Source organism: Bufo gargarizans, chromosome 1 (assembly GCF_014858855.1).
Source record: "Bufo gargarizans isolate SCDJY-AF-19 chromosome 1, ASM1485885v1, whole genome shotgun sequence".
Classification (NCBI taxonomy): domain Eukaryota; kingdom Metazoa; phylum Chordata; class Amphibia; order Anura; family Bufonidae; genus Bufo; species Bufo gargarizans.
In genome coordinates, this window is record NC_058080.1 from 735,922,430 (window position 1) to 735,939,845 (window position 17,416).

Sequence of the window (17,416 nt, forward strand, 5' to 3'; positions counted from 1 at the left end):
TCCTACAGTGACCCTGTGAGGGGCGGAGGTGTACGTACAGTGACGGTGTGAGGGGCGGAGGTGTACGTACAGTGACCGTGTGAGGGGCGGAGGTGTACTTACAGTGACCGTGTGAGGGGCGGAGGTGTACCTACAGTGACCGTGTGAGGGGCGGAGGTGTACGTACAGTGACCGTGTGAGGGGCGGAGGTGTACCTACAGTGACCGTGTGAGGGGCGGAGGTGTACCTACAGTGACCGTGTGAGGGGCGGAGGTGTACGTACAGTGACCGTGTGAGGGGCGGAGGTGTACCTACAGTGACCGTGTGAGGGGCGGAGGTGTACCTACAGTGATCGTGTGAGGGGCAGAGGTGTACCTACAGTGACCGTGTGAGGGGCGGAGGTGTACGTACAGTGACGGTGTTAGGGGCGGAGGTGTACCTACAGTGACCGTGTGAGGGGCGGAGGTGTACCTACAGTGACCGTGTGAGGGGCGGAGGTGTACCTACAGTGACCGTGTGAGGGGCGGAGGTGTACCTACAGTGACCGTGTGAGGGGCGGAGGTGTACGTACAGTGACCGTGTGAGGGGCGGAGGTGTACCTACAGTGACCGTGTGAGGGGCGGAGGTGTACCTACAGTGATCGTGTGAGGGGCAGAGGTGTACCTACAGTGACCGTGTGAGGGGCGGAGGTGTACGTACAGTGACGGTATGAGGTGTGGAGATGTGTGTAGTGTCCCTCAGCTCTGTATTTCAGGGGGCGCTGTAGTCTACAGGGGTGCCGTACTCCACTGGGCGCTGTAGTCTACAGGGGTGCCGTACTCCACTGGGCAATGTATTCCAGGTGGTGCTGTTCTTCCCGGGGCGCCTTACTCCACTGGGCGCTGTATTTCAGGGGGTGCTGTACTCCACGGAACTCCACACATAGGGCTTTTCTATGGTCCCGTATTTTCCATGTTCCCGTTGGCTCCCCTATAGGACAGGAGACATACACGGCAGGATATTGCTGCAGCGGTTTGTATGTATAGACTTTATACATTGTGTGATTCACAGAGCGCTAGGTAAGTGAGACCCCGCTGGAGATTATAATACTGTCCATTATAACCCAGCACAAAGAAATGGCATAAAAGTGATAAGATCTTCATGACACAGACTGACGCACCACAAAACGAAGAGTAAGGTCCGTAACCACCAGTATGACGGATCACCCCAAGAAGAAGCCAAACATACGTGTGGCCGGGGGTGCCATACTGGTGGGTGTCTAGGCCTAATAGGGCTGCGGGAGTGTGGACTGTTTTAGAGCCCCCATCCTGGGAGCGTGGACTGTATCCCAGCCCCCATCCTGGGAGCGTGGACTGTATCCCAGCCCCCATCCTGGGAGCGTGGACTGTATCCCAGCCCCCATTCTGGGAGCATGGACTGTATCCCAGTCCCCTTCCTGGGAGCGTGGACTGTATCCCAGCCCCCTTCCTGGGAGCGTGGAGTGTATCCCAGCCCCCATCCTGGGAGCGTGGACTGTATCCCAGCCCCCATTCTGGGAGCGTGGACTGTATCCCAGCCCCCTTCCTGGGAGCATGGACTGTATCTGGGCCCCGTTCTGGGAGTGTGGACTGTATCCCAGCCCGCATCCTGGGAGCGTGGACTGTATCTAAGCCCCCTTCCTGGGAGTGCGGACTGTATCTGAGTCCCCATCCTGGGATCATGGACTGTATCCGAGCCCCTGTCCTGGGATCATGGACTGTATTCGAGCCCCCGTCCTGGGATCATGGACTGTATCTGAGCCCCCTTCCTGGGAGTGCGGACTGTATCTGAGCCCCCATCCTGGGATCATGGACTGTATCCGAGCCTCTGTCCTGGGATCATGGACTGTATTCGAGCCCCCGTCCTGGGATCATGGACTGTATCTGAGCCCCCGTCCTGGGATCATGGACTGTATCTGAGCCCCCTTCCTGGGAGTGCGGACTGTATCTGAGCCCCCATCCTGGGATCATGGACTGTATTCGAGCCCCCGTCCTGGGATCATGGACTGTATCCGAGCCCCCGTCCTGGGATCATGGACTGTATCTGAGCCCCCTTCCTGGGAGTGCGGACTGTATCTGAGCCCCCATCCTGGGATCATGGACTGTATCCGAGCCCCCGTCCTGGGATCATGGACTGTATCCGAGCCCCCGTCATATGACCGCCTTATTTATGATTGGTTATTATAATGCAACAAGCCCACTACATGCCGCCTGGGGGATCCCTTAAGAAGTATTTATGATTATATCTCCCTCTGCTAGAGTAAGTAGTCGCGACGCCAGCTGCGATAAAGCAGCGGAAGCGCAAGGCTCCATTTTAAGTGATGTTATGATACCCATAGGTAGGAAGGCCAGAGTGGTGATAAATAGGCCACAATATCCCTGGGGATGTTGTGTCTCACTTGTCACGGTGCTCCTACCTTTGGATATGGTTGGATCCCAGACGAGTGTGGTCCGAAGCAGTGCAAAGGGGGTGGTCAACTTGGATGATGAAGAAATAAAGTTGAGTCCAGACTTGGTAAACGGTTGAACGGTTACTGTACATAATCCTAGGAACTTCTCGTCCTGGCTTTGAGTACCTCAAGCTCTAGCTTGGATTTAGGCAATGGATTTAGCTTGGATTTAGGCAATGCAAGCCCAGGAGGGGACATGCAACCGAAATGCACAACCTCTTGTGATAAGGTTGGCTAGGACAGGCAGAGCCTGTCCTGACAGGACAAAGCCTGCTTCCTTCCCCTAGCAGGATTTGTGTCTGCTGCTAGCTCTCTGAGTGGCATTGACCTGGTCTCTAATCTGAGCTGCTGTTACCCTGCGATTTCTGAGGCTGGTGACTCGGGTGAACTTATCCTCCGCAGCAGAGGTGACTCTTGGTCTTCCTTTCCTGGGGCGGTCCGCATGTGAGCCAGTTTCTTTGTAGCGCTTGATGGTTTTTGTGACTGCACTTGGGGACACTTTCAAAGTTTTCCCAATTTTTCGGACTGACTGACCTTCATGTCTTAAAGTAATGATGGCCGCTCGTTTTTCTTTACTTAGCTGCTTTTTTCTTGCCATAATACAAATTCTAACAGTCTATTCAGTAGGACTATCAGCTGTGTATCCACCTGACTTCTCCACAACACAACTGATGGTCCCAACCCCATTTATAAGGCAAGAAATCCCACTTATTACACCTGACAGGGCACACCTGTGAAGTGAAGACCATTTCAGGTGACTACCTCTTGAAGCTCATCAAGAGAATGCCAAGAGTGTGCAAAGCAGTAATCAAAGCAAAAGGTGGCTGCTGTGAAGAACCTAGAATATGACATATTGTCAGTTGTTTCACACTTTTCTGTTATGTAAATAATTCCACATGTGATAATTCATAGTTTTGATGCCTTCAGTGTGAATCTACAATTGTCATAGTCATGAAAATAAAGAAAACTCTTTGAATGAGAAGGTGCGTCCAAACTTTTGGTCTGTACTGTAAATATTAGCACATAAATCATTGCATTATTGATATTTTAAGGTCCAAATTGCACCAAATGATAAAGTTCTGGTCTAATCTACAGGTAGAAACCATGCGGAGCAATTTAGTAAATGTATTAATGCACGTTTAAGCTTTAATTCCCCAGGTCAAAAAGAGGGACAAAGGGACATGGGTAAAAGGAGGGACACTTAGGAGGCATGTTATTACGTGACACGGCTTAGTAACGATTGTCTCTGCCCATGTTGAAGCACTCTTGGTTTGTGGAGGAGAGCACCCCCGTTATACAGCGCTGGACTGCACAGCCGCCAGATGGCGCCCTGTACTGTACTGGCTGTTAATCACAGATCACTTAAGTGGCCTAATAATGCACTACCACTTTAAGAGAGTGGAGGCTAATGTGTGACCTCCTGCCCACCAGTGGGGCGGTCTGTGGAGGGGGGGGGGTGATTACGGGTAATTACCTCCTTTCCTCCAGGTTTTCACCCTTACACTTTGCTCGGATCTAATCATTCAGTGCATATAACGCTCTCACTCAGGATGTTGTTTTCTGCTCTTTCTCAGGTTCAGACATCGTGAACATTGACGGTGAGTACCACGATCCACCAAACAGACATGTACCATGTAACATATACATACCACCAACCACATGGCAGACACCACAATCCACCAAACAGACATGTACAATGATCCACAAAACAGACATGTACCACATTCCATGTTATCAACATGTGCCACGTTCCATGTAACAGACACGTACCACAATCCACACAGCAGACACTTATCACGACCTACACGACACCACAATCCACGTAACTAACATGTACCACAATCCATGTAGCACATGTACCACGATCCATGTAACAGACATACCATGGTCCACGAAACAGACATATACCACAATCTACACAACAGACATATACCACGTTCCACAGAGCAGAGACGTACCACGAACTACAGAGCAGAGACACACCATGATCCACAGAGCAGACTTACCACGATCCATGTAACAGACATGAACACGTTCAACACAACAGACATATACCATGATCCACATAACTAACATGTACCACGATTAACGTAATACAAGTGTACCACGAAACATGCCACGATCCACACAGCAGACATGCACCACGAGCCACGTGACAGACGTACCGCAATCCACACATCAGACATGCATCACTATCCAGGTAAGAAAAAAGTATCACGATCCACACGTAACAGACATGTACCGCTTACCATGATCCGTGTAACAGAGCATGTAGCATTACAAAAGCCCACTGCGCCAGGCCCACCAAGGAGGCGTGGCTAAGTGTGAAAGAGGCGTGACTTATTTAGAAAGGGGTGTGGTCTACAATGATATATTTTGTGCCAGAATTGTGACGCAAAATTCTGTAGCAAAGAAAGGCGATCAATGGGAAAGGCTAGACAGGAGTACACTGTACATATATATACACTGTATACCACGTTTCATTGGAAGCACCTACCACCAGCGTGGCTATGGCTGGCAGTTTGATGCCCCGCCTGCTTGTGTTACCACCACCTGCAGTCGCTTTAGACCCATCTAAATATTAGGCCATTTTTAGATTTTTTTGCTACCTCTGAATACTCATTCTCCACCTCCTTGTGCTTCCAGAAAATACATCTGACTCCTTTAACTACTGCCCCTTGTGGTGGCATCAGATTGATGAGATGTGTTACTACTTCTCCAGTCAGAAGAAAGCGAGAATTGATGCTGAAGTAGACTGCACAAGCCAATCAGCCTCACTGGCCAGAGTGGAAGATGAGCTCATCGAGCTGCAAGTAAGAGATACTGAAACCCTCCTGAGGAGCATTGTGGGGGGAGGTATCAGTGGAGACAGGAAAGGTGAGGAACATTGTGAGGGTAGATATCAGTGGAGGAAAAAAAGGTGAGGAGCATTGTGGGCTAGATATCAGTGGAGGAAGGAAAGGTGAGGAGCATTGTGGGGGAGATATCAGTGGAGGAAGGAAAGGTGAGGAACATTGTGGGGGGAGATATCAGTGGAGGAAGGAAAGGTGAGGAGCATTGTGGGGGAGATATCAGTGGAGGAAGGAAAGGTGAGGAACATTGTGGGAGGAGATATCAGTGGATGAAGGAAAGGGGAGGAGCATTGTGGGGGGAGATATCAGTGGAGACAGGAAAGGTGAGGAGCATTGTGGGGGGAGGTATCAGTGGAGACAGGAAATGTGAGGAGCATTGTGAGGAGAGATATCAGTGGAGAAAAAAAAGGTGAGGAGCATTGTGGGGTAGATATCAGTGGAGGAAGGAAAGGTGAGGAGCATTGTGGGAGGAGATATCAGTGGATGAAGGAAAGGGGAGGAGCATTGTGGGGTGAGATATCAGTGGAGACAGGAAAGGTGAGGAGCATTGTGGGGGAAGATATCAGTGGAGGAAGGAAAGGTGAGGAGCATTGTGGGGGGAGATATCAGTGAAGATAGGAAAGGTGAGGAGCATTGTGGGGAAGATATCAGTGGAGGAAGGAAAGGTGAGGAGCATTGTGGGGGAGATATCAGTGGAGGAAGGAAAGGTGAGGAGCATTGTGGGGTAGATATCAGTGGACGAAGGAAAGGTGAGGAGCCTTTTGGGGGTAGATATCAGTGGAGGAAGGAAATGTGAGGAGCATTGTGGGGGAGATATCAGTGGATGAAGGAAAGATGAGGAGCCTTTTGGGGGTAGATATCAGTGGAGGAAGGAAAGGTGAGGAGCATTGTGGGGGAGATATCAGTGGAGGAAGGAAAGGTGAGGAGCATTGTGGGGGGAGATATCAGTGGAGGAAGGAAAGGTGAGTAGCATAGGTGAGGAACATTGTGGGAGGAGATATCAGTGGATGGAGGAAAGGGGAGGAGCATTGTGGGGGGAGATATCAGTGGAGACAGAAAAGGTAAGGAGCATTGTGGGGGAAGATATCAGTGGAGGAAGGAAAGGTGAAGAGCATTGTGGGGGGAGATATCAGTGGAGCTAGGAAAGGTGAGGAGCATTGTGGGGAAGATATCAGTGGAGGAAGGAAAGGTGAGGAACATTGTGGGGGGAGATATCAGTGGAGGAAGGAAAGGTGAGTAGCATTGTGGGGGAGATATCAGTGGAGGAAAAAAAGGTGAGGAGCATTGTGAGATAGATATCAGTGGAGGAAGGAAAGGTGAGGAGCATTGTGGGGGAGATATCAGTGGAGGAAGGAAAGGTGAGGAACATTGTGGGGGGAGATATCAGTGGAGGAAGGAAAGGTGAGGAGCATTGTGGGGGAGATATCAGTGGAGGAAGGAAAGGTGAGGAACATTGTGGGAGGAGATATCAGTGGATGAAGGAAAGGGGAGGAGCATTGTGGGGGGAGATATCAGTGGAGACAGGAAAGTTGAGGAGCATTGTGGGGGAAGATATCAGTGGGGGAAGGAAAGGTGAGGAGCATTGTGGGGGGAGATATCAGTGGAGATAGGAAAGGTGAGGAGCATTGTGGGGAAGATATCAGTGGAGGAAGGAAAGGTGAGGAGCATTGTGGGGTAGATATCAGTGGACGAAGGAAAGGTGAGGAGCCTTTTGGGGGTAGATATCAGTGGAGGAAGGAAATGTGAGGAGCATTGTGGGGGGAGATATCAGTGGATGAAGGAAAGATGAGGAGCCTTTTGGGGGTAGATATCAGTGGAGGAAGGAAAGGTGAGGAGCATTGTGGGGGGAGATATCAGTGGAGGAAGGAAAGGTGAGGAGCATTGTGGGGGGAGATATCAGTGGAGGAAGGAAAGGTGAGGAGCATTGTGGGGGGAGATATCAGTGGAGGAAGAAATGGTGAGGAGCATTGTGGGGGGAGATATCAGTGGAGACAGGAAAGGTGAGGAGCATTGTGGGGGGAGATATCAGTGGTGGAAGGAAAGGTGAGGAGCCCTGTGGGGGGAGATATCAGTGGTGGAAGGAAAGGTGAGGAGCATTGTTGGGAGAGATATCAGTGGAGGAATGAAATGTGAGGGGCATTGTGGGAGAAGATACTAATGAAGGAAAGAAAGATGAGGTGAATTGTGGGAGAAGAAATTCACCATCCTCAGTGACAACACAAGGGCAGGGTCCCCATCAGCTTAGCTCTATCAATCAGCAGCGGTGGCACAAATGACTTACAATGTATCAGTCTCGAGTCCATGATGTTTAGCTCACAGAGCATTGTCTAGAGACTGGATAAAAGTGTAGCAAACCCTCAGCTGAGAGCAGGATAAACCAAAAACAAGCCTCAATATTTGAAACTGTAAATCTGGGCAAAAGTTTAGAAGACCAAAATATACCTACAACGTTGTTTACAAACAAACAACGACAAAATGCCCAAAATGATCATAAATAGAATTCATTTTATTACAACAAATTCATAACGTATCATAATGTACACAATAAAATAAAAACAGCGGGGAACACCAGCAGAAAGGCAATGCCAACCTCCACGGCCTCTGCCGCTATCACCCACCAATAGCTGATAAACATGTTGTAACGGCACCGTTTCAGCAGACAAGGGGTTAAAATCCGTTTAGGCGATATGCCCCTTTCCGGGAGACAGGCACAGCTACTGCAGAACACCAACCTCCCAAACTGGATACAAAATAGCACTCCAAACTGGAACCTCACGAATAGCTGTCAGCAGACGAACAGGAAAAGCGTATCAGTCAGCTTACACTCCTGGCAATCAGTCTCCAACAGCATACAAGGAATCCCCCCAATAACGAGACAAGGCTCCGTGTTGAGGGTCAAGCAGTGCTCTGACTGTACTTCAAGTACAGCCTCTTTTATTGATAAAAACCAAACATAGTACTGCCCACAGGGTTTTGAAATCCAACCAATCAGTAATTCACAACACACACAATGTAAATACAGCAACCAATCGTTCCCGCCCCCTAGAGGACCAGAAGGGAGACTGCGACACAGGACAGATACAACATATCCCCACAATGCATCATGGTTTCCTCCTCTCTGCCTGGGAGACGACCGAAGACAATCCAATTATCTCTCAGGACAAAGGGGAGATCACCAATACACACGTGGAGACAACAGGACAGACATCACCATTTAAACACACAATGGGACAATAGAACCACACCCAGCATATTCCTCCCAAGCTGACAAGTTACACTTATTATAAGTTGTTACAACTTTGTGAGGTTACATTGTCCATACATATAACTTACATCAATTTAAACAGTATAACTTGGGGACAAACCTATCCAAAATTCCCTGGAATAGGTTCAGGGGTTTAAAAGTTACTATGGGCCATAATCCTGAGGCAGGAAGCTTTTAAACAGTCCCTTCCAAAACCCAGTGGCGAGGTTGGTTTCGCCACACATCTCCCCCCCCAGGGAAGACTAACCAGATACCTGACCTCACGCCGGTCGGTACCTGAGTTAGTCTGGCAGCCCACCCACAACCAAATACTGGACCTGCTGACTTTCGTAGCCTGTCTCTGTCCAGTGAATCCACCAAGATTATATTTGTAGCTGGTACTCCCGGTCTCTGAGTTGCTCCCTGGCTTGGAGTGGAGGTTGCTTTGTGGGCAGGGATCAGCAGTACTCTGCCCTGGTGCCAGCACTACCACGGAAGAAGCCTGGTTGGAGTCTGGTTGTTGGAGTGGGAAACCGACTGTCTCCCCTTTGGCTAAACAGCCCTGTTGCTGGGGGACAGGACCGACTGTCCCTACCCCCTGTGCTGTAAGTGCAGAGACCACGGTCCCATCTGCACTGTTGTGGGGCTTACTGTCTCCCCCTGGTGCGTTAAGCTGCCGCTGGGAAGAGGGGGTAACGTGCTCCTCTCCCATACATACTTCCAGCCGCTGGGGAGGGCGACCGACCGCATCCGCTCCCAATACAGTGTCCTGCTGCTGGGGAAAGGAGACTGGGCTCTCTATTCCCTGTAGGACACTCTGCCGCTGGGGGACAGGACCGACTGTCTCTGCCCCCTGTAACTCCGCCTGCCGCTGGGGAATGGAGACTCGGCTCCCAATTCCCAAAAAATCATGCTGCTGCTGGGGGGCAGGAACAACTACCTCTGCCCCCTGTAACTCAGCCTGCCGCTGGGGAGGGAGGCCGCTGCTCTCCCCTCCCTGCACTTCACACTGCCGCTGGGGAATGGAGACTGGGCTCCCACTGTCCCGCAACCGTAACTTCCGATGGAGGTCCACCCAACGTGGCAGCTGACCGTCACCTTCTGCCCGGTATAGTAGGGTCTTAGACACTAGACTCCTCACGAACTTCACGTACTTCTCAGCTGGATTGGGTCCGAAGAAGTTCAGCCGCAACCACATCATACGGTCAAATTCCTCAACAGAGTATCTGTACTCCACTGCTGGTTCCATCCTGGTGCTTTTAGGGTCACTGTACTGAGACATGCGTTGCCCTTAAATTGTAGAATCCACAGAAATGGTGTCTCCTGTAGCTGTCCTTCTGGCTGTAGGAATGATCCCGCTGCTTGCCACCAATGTAACGGCACTGTTTCAGCAGACAAGGGGTTAAAATCCGTTTAGGCGATATGCCCCTTTCCGGGAGACAGGCACAGCTACTGCAGAACACCAACCTCTCGAACTGGATACAAAATAGCACTCCAAACTGGAACCTCGCGGATAGCTGCCAGCAGACGAGCAGGAAAAGCATCCAATCGGCTTACACTCCTGGCAATCAGTCTCCAACAGCATACAGGGAATCCCCCCAATAACGAGACAAGGCTCCGTCTTGAGGGTCAAGCAGTGGTCTGACTGTACTTCAAGTACAGCCTCTTTTATTGATAAAAACTAAACATAGTACTGCCCACAGGGTTTTGAAATCCAACCAATCAGTAATTCACAACACACACAATGTAAATACAGCAACCAATCGTTCCCGCCCCCCAGAGGACCAGAAGGGAGACTGCGACACAGAACAGATACAACATATCCCCACAATGCATCATGGTTTCCTCCTCTCTGCCTGGGAGACGACCGAAGACAATCCAATTATCTCTCAGGACAAAGGGGAGATCACCAATACACATGTGGAGACAACAGGACAGACATCACCATTTAAACACACAATGGGACAATAGAACCACACCCAGCATATTCCTCCCAAGCTGACAAGTTACACTTATTATAAGTTGTTACAACTTTGTGAGGTTACATTGTCCATACATATAACTTACATCAATTTAAACAGTATAACTTGGGGACAAACCTATCCAAAATTCCCTGGAATAGGTTCAGGGGTTTAAAAGTTACTATGGGCCATAATCCTGAGGCAAGAGGCTTTTAAACAGTCCCCTCCAAAACCCAGTGGCGAGGTTGGTTTCGCCACACATGTCAAGCACAACTAAGTTATGAACGCAAACATGGTCAAATCAAAAAAGTAATATCAATAATTGTTTGGCCCAGTAGAAGAAGAAGCTAAAAATGTAGCCTATAAGAACATCACACTAAACGTGTACAAATCCCTAAAAAGAACAAAACTCTAAGGTGAAACCTATCACTCAATAGAACCAATATCCAAAGACAGAGGTACAGCAAAGACGAAGCTGAGGCGAAACGCGCGCCGAGGTTCCTATCCTGACCTGCGCTGCTCTTCTCACCCCCATCATGTCCTGGCGTATACATTGATTTGATTACAACTATTTTCTTGGCTCATTTCACCCTGATCAGTCAGAGAAATGCATTGAAATGCCGGATCCGTCTTTCCGGTGTCATCCGGCAAAATGGATCCGGCATTTATTGTATTTCACCTTTTTTTCATGCGCAGACCAGAAGGATGGATCCGGCACTAATACATTCCTATGGAAAAAACTGGCGGTTCCCGCATTCAGGCAAGTCTATAGTTTTTTTTGGCTGGAGACAAAACCGCAGCATGGTGCAGTTTTATCTCTGTCCTAAAACGTCAAAAAGACTGAACTGAAGACGTCCTGATGCTTCCTGAGCGGATCGCTCTCCAGTCAGAATCCATGGGGACAAAACTGATCCGTTCTTTTCCAGTATTGAGCCCCTAGGACGGAACTCAGCGCCGGAAAAGAAAAACGCTAGTGTGAAAGTGCCCTAAGCCATGTCCAGGGTTACTGCCACTAATTAGAAACAAGAGTCTCTAATTCACTGAAACAAGCAGAGATCTTGAAAATTTGAGAAAGTTCTGAAAAGTTCTTGTGATTTCATTGGTTTCAGAATCTGATTGAGAGCACTGGAGAAAGTTACTGGATCGGTCTACATAGAGAGGATGACTCCTGGAAGTGGCCGGACGGATCCATCAAGTGAGTGACGGCGGGAGAGGCAGCAGGGAGAGCCGGGAGTATATATAGTGTTATATCTGACAGTATATACCACACCTGGTACTATATATATATATATATCACTGCTCATCCCCGGTACATTATAGGAGCCTCATACATACAGTATATACAGTGTTATATCTGACAGTATATACCACACCTGGTACTATATATATATATCACTGCTCATCCCCGGTACATTATAGGAGCCTCATAATACAGTATATACAGTGTAATATCTAACAATATATACCACACCTGGTACTATATATATATATATATATATATATATATATATAATATAGTACCAGGTGTGGTATATACTATCACTGTTCACCACCCCAATACATCATAGGAGCCTCATACATAGTGTATATAGTGTTATATCTGACAGTATAAATTATACCTGGTACTATATATATATATATATATATATATATATATACAGTATATAAATATATATATATATAGTGCTGATGCCAATTTACTGCCCCTAGTAATATTACTGACAGTGCGCCTATCCCTGACTGCCCATATGTGTGTTAGTGATGGTGTCTCTGCCCCCGAGCTTCCCCCTAATAATGTTACTGACAATGCGCCTATCCCTGACTGTCCATATGAGTGTTAGTGATGGTGTCCCTGCCCCCGAGCTTCCCCCTAATAATATTACTGACAGTGCTCCTGTCCCTGACTGCCCATATGTGTGTTAGTGATGGTGTCTCTGCCCCCGAGCTTCCCCCTAATAATATTACTGACAGTGCACCTGTCCCTGACTGTTCATATGAGTGTTAGTGATGGTAGCCCTGCCCCCGAGCTTCCCCCTAATAATATTACTGACAGTGCGCCTGTCTCTGACTGTCCATATGAGTGTTAGTGATGGTGTTTCTGCCCCCAAGCTTCCCCCTAATAATATTACTGACAGTGCGCCTGTCCCTGACTGTTCATATGAGTGTTAGTGATGGTGTCTCTGCCCCCGAGCTTCCTCCTAATAATGTTACTGACAGTGTGCCTGACCCTTACTGTCCATATGATTGTTAGTGATGGTAGCCCTGCCCCCGAGCTTCCCCCTAATAATGTTACTGACAGTGTGCCTGACCCTTACTGTCCATATGAGTGTTAGTGATGGTGTCCCTGCCACGGAGCTTCCCCCTAACAATATTACTGACAGTGCGCCTATCCCTGACTGTCCATATGAGTGTTAGTGATGGTAGCCCTGCCCCCGAGCTTCCCCCTAATAATATTACTGACAGTGCGCCTGTCCCTGACTGTTCATATGAGTGTTAGTGATGGTAGCCCTGCCCCCGAGCTTCCCCCTAATAATATTACTGACAGTGCGCCTGTCCCTGACTGTCCATATGAGTGTTAGTGATGGTAGCCCTGCCCCCGAGCTTCCCCCTAATAATATTACTGACAGTGCGCCTGTCCCTGACTGTTCATATGAGTGTTAGTGATGGTGCCCCTGCCACGGAGCTTCCCCCTAATAATATTACTGACAGTGCGCCTGTCCCTGACTGTCCATATGAGTACTAGTGATGGTGTCTCTGCCCCCAAGCTTCCCCCTAATGATATTACTGACAGTGCACCTGTTCCTGACTGTCCATGAGTGTTAGTGATGGTGGCCCTGCCCCCGAGCTTCCCCCTAATAATATTACTGACAGTGTGCCTGACCCTTACTGTCCATATGAGTGTTAGTGATGGTGGCCCTGACCCAGAGCTTCCCTCTAATAATATTACTGACAGTGCGCCTGACCCTGACTGTTCATATGAGTGTTAGTGATGGTGTCTCTGCCCCCGAGCTTCCCCCTAATGATGTTACTGACAGTGTGCCTGACCCTTACTGTCCATATGAGTACTAGTGATGGTGTCTCTGCCCCCGAGCTTCCCCCTAATAATATTACTGACAGTGCGCCTGACTCTTACTGTCCATGAGTGTTAGTGATGGTGTCCCTGCCCCGAGCTTTCCCCTAATATAACTGACAGTGCACCTGTTCCTGACTGTCCATGAGTGTTAGTGATGGTGGCCCTGACCCAGAGCTTCCCTCTAATAATATTACTGACAGTGCGCCTGTTCCTGACTGTCTATGAGTGTTAGTGATGGTGTCTCTGCCCCCGTGCTTCCCCCTAATAATATTACTGACAGTGCACCTGTCCCTGACTGTCCATATGAGTGTTAGTGATGGTAGCCCTGCCCCCGAGCTTCCCCCTAATAATATTACTGACAGTGCACCTGTCCCTGACTGTCCATGACCCCAACCCTCAGCTGCCCTCTAGGAATGATCTTGAGAGTGCACCCGTCCCTGACTGTATGTCTACAACTACTGATTTCAGCGTTTGCATAGTAAAAAGTGATATCTGGAGACAGATCTGCAGCCAAATGGAAACTTTCCATAATGAAAATCTGCAAGGTGTGAACTATGTGAAAATCGTTCTCTTGTATAGAAGCGAGCGTCCTCTCCTGTGTCATGTTGTGCTCCACTGCATGGGCGAGGCAGAGGTGGGCCCTCCCTGGAGCTGGATTTATCATGGTGTCTTCTCTCTTCTATTTCTATGTTTGTCCCCTCACACAGAGATGATTTCCAGAAGACAGGCAGCCATTATTGTGTGAAAGCAAGTCCCCGGCTGGACCTGGCCACGTGCAGAACTAAGCTGCCCTGGATCTGTGAAATGAGGGCCAAGAGATGCAGCTGCAAGGCTGAGGCGGTGCGCTGTCTGTGGGAGAAGATTGGAGCATTCGGACAGGATCGCCAGGAGCTATAATTCTCTGATAATATACATATTACACAGATGGGTAATAAGTATGTGCCCCCATCCTGATGTCTCCTATTACTCCTATGCTGCCAGGGGCGTAACTAAAGGCTCCTGATGGAAAACTTCAACCACCCCAACTGCACCACCCCAACTGCAGCCCATCCATACTTTGTCAGCAGCATCTCTGGGTCTCTGAAGTGACACCTCGAGGCAGCACTAGCAGAGAGCTTCATGACTAGTCATAAATGATAAAGGGGAATGAGCCTCAAGACATAGGTTTTGACCTTTTTTTCCTCCCAAAGGGCATAACTATGAAACAACTTTTCGAACATAAGACCAATAAAAAATGCCTGCCAGCAGAGGTACTGTTCTGCCCAGCAGGGCTAGAAAATTATCTTGGTTCATTTTCCAGAGTTTAAGAATCATCTCAGATCACGTCTATTTCTTCCCTAATTCATTCTGCCGCAATTCCTGTATTTCTGTAGTTATTAGGTTACAGCACCATCTAGCGGTGGTAAAAATGTACTGCACTTTGTTTTCTTGGTAATAAAGATTATCATATTGTGGGTGGTGCTAGGCATTGTGGGTGGTGCTAGGCATTGTGGGTGGTGCTAGGCATTGTGGGTGGAGCTAGGCATTGTGGGTGGTGCTAGGCATTGTGGGTGGTGCTAGGCATTGTGGGTGGTGCTAGGCATTCTGGGAAAGAGAAGCCCAGTCTCCAAACTTCATGTTGCAGGACATCAGCAGAGCGGTCTCCTGCATATCTCCTTTTCAAACCTCACCATCCTTGTGCAAGCATATCTGGTAAGAGACCTATCTCTGTCTCAGGAAAGAGGTAGTAACTGTTTGTTAGCTATGCAATACTATGTATAGTATTAGGGTTTCTCTGTTAATGTTGTAATGTTATCTATACTTCTACAACTTCCTGTATTGTTTTCGTTTTTCCACACATCAAATGCTCCTGTTTTACCAATAAACGAGTTAGACGACAGAGCACAGTCCTCTTATTTGGAAGACCGGAATGGTTTATACTGAATATCAGACTGCACGCTGTGGGAACGTGTATGAAGACAGAACAGGTGCCATGTTCCAAATTGCTTGATATAAATGGCCGCCCTATATACATGGCAGTGACATAGTACCGTAAGTAGGACTTGCATAAAGCAATACCTATGGCAAAAATAGCTTTATACTAAACCTACAATAAATTGCCAGTCCGCGTAATATATAAAGTGTATGAGATCACTTTATTAAGACATGTATCAAATACAATTAAAAGATAACAGTGCAGGAAAGAAATGGCGACATCACTGGAGGAGATCACATGGGCAGTGACACGTGTGAGGACAATCCACATACAATACCATGAGGAAAGTGCAACTGCAGCATGGTAAACATAGTCCTTCCTGTCGAGATAATTTACCCATAATGTGTCTGCCGTCCAGGATGGCACCAACCCAGACACGCGCTTCGGTGATCCTTCGTCAAACATGGCCGGCTTAGATACAGCGGCTCAGCATTTTGCATGGAGATATAACTCTGTGATGCAGCCACCAGATAATCGTCAGATACCATCTCTACACAAGAGATTACAGTGCTCGCACCTTCTCAGTGTCCTCCGCTACTCTCCGGGCAGCTCAGCAGTCTGTCATACAGACATTGTAACCCTCATAGCCCTTCTCCACAGCCTCCTTTCCTTTTGCCAGTAAAGAGTTAATGATGAGCAGGCTTTATCGATTGCCCTAGCCGTTTTAAAGATAAGAGCAGCACTAAAGACCGCCCATTAGTGCCAGTGACGTCACCGGGCTCACTGCTAGGCGGAAGCCTCCATCTAGCTTACCCTATGGAGACCCACGGATCTCCAGAAAAAGCCCTTTCCCTATGCAATTCAGTGCAGGGCCAAGGCGAGCATCATGTCAGAGGGCCGTGGAGGAAGAAGGGGATATGTCCGGGTCAGCTCTATATCCCACTGTAATGACTTTATTTTGGAGTTTTTGTATTCTCTGTGCTGCTGCAACAATGTGAATTTCCCCTTGGTGGGACTATTAAAGGAATATCTTATCTTATCGCACTTAGTAAATATTTTCATCACTTAGCCTGCCTAAGCCGATTTATTCTCAAATCGTTGAATTCCCTATAGTTTGGCCTCTGCATCTTGACTGCTTACACATAGCCTTGTTCTCAATCAGGTACACTCCAAGTAGAAAAACTGGTTTGTCCCCTTATGAAATCCTCCTTGTGTCTGCCCTTCGTATTTTCCACAAGTATTGGCCATGACACCCAGCTCATTGTCAGAGTATGTGCAGGCCCTGCAGGCACAATTACATAAGGTACATAAACAGGTGTTTGCATCTAGTCCAGATACCAACTGTCTTGAAGAGAGCCACACTTTGGAACCAGGAGACTGGTTGGTCCTGAGGCGACACGTCAGGAAAAGCCTCGATCCCTGGTTTGACGAACCCTTCCAAGTCCTTCTGACAACTACCACTTCAGTGAAATTGCAAGGAAAGACAAACTGGGTCCATGCCAGCCATTGCAAGAAAGTGTTGAGACTGGAAGAAATGATGCCTCTTATCCCCCTTGTGTGGCTATTGATCTTGGTGCAAAGAATGGACTCTTCAAGAGATGCTGAAGGAGGACGGGGACAATACGTTTCTTAAACACTTGAATGAAACTAATCTTAGGAATTGCTGGATTTGTACCCACAGTCCTGTGAGCTCAAGGACTATGCCTTTTCTCGCAATTCCTCTGACTTTTTATGAACTCGCCCATATGTCTTGCTGGCAGTTTGCCTCAAAGAGGAGAGAGGGACAGGATGGCCAAAATGATAACTCTATAGCAGTGCCCCTCCGCGTAGCTGGGTGGGTAAATGTTCCTGCTGCAGCCTACATACTACTATATCATTCGACTTAGAAGTACACTTTGCCCGATGACCTCTTCTTTGTGGAGTCG

General features: G+C 48.4%; 1 protein-coding gene across 2 annotated transcripts in view; it reads left to right on the top strand.

Moving 5' to 3' along the window:
* The window catches only part of LOC122937812 (C-type lectin domain family 10 member A-like), a 67,150-nt gene extending 51,707 nt beyond the window's left edge, over positions 1-15,443 (top strand). For both annotated transcript variants that reach the window (XM_044292896.1, XM_044292907.1), the window contains exons 6-9: positions 4,021-4,044; positions 5,093-5,259; positions 11,613-11,698; positions 14,284-15,443. In XM_044292896.1, coding sequence (XP_044148831.1) covers positions 4,021-4,044; positions 5,093-5,259; positions 11,613-11,698; positions 14,284-14,473 — 467 coding nt within the window. In that variant the 3' untranslated portion in view covers positions 14,474-15,443. The remainder of the gene's footprint in view (positions 1-4,020; positions 4,045-5,092; positions 5,260-11,612; positions 11,699-14,283) is intronic.
* Positions 15,444-17,416: the final 1,973 nt, after the last annotated feature.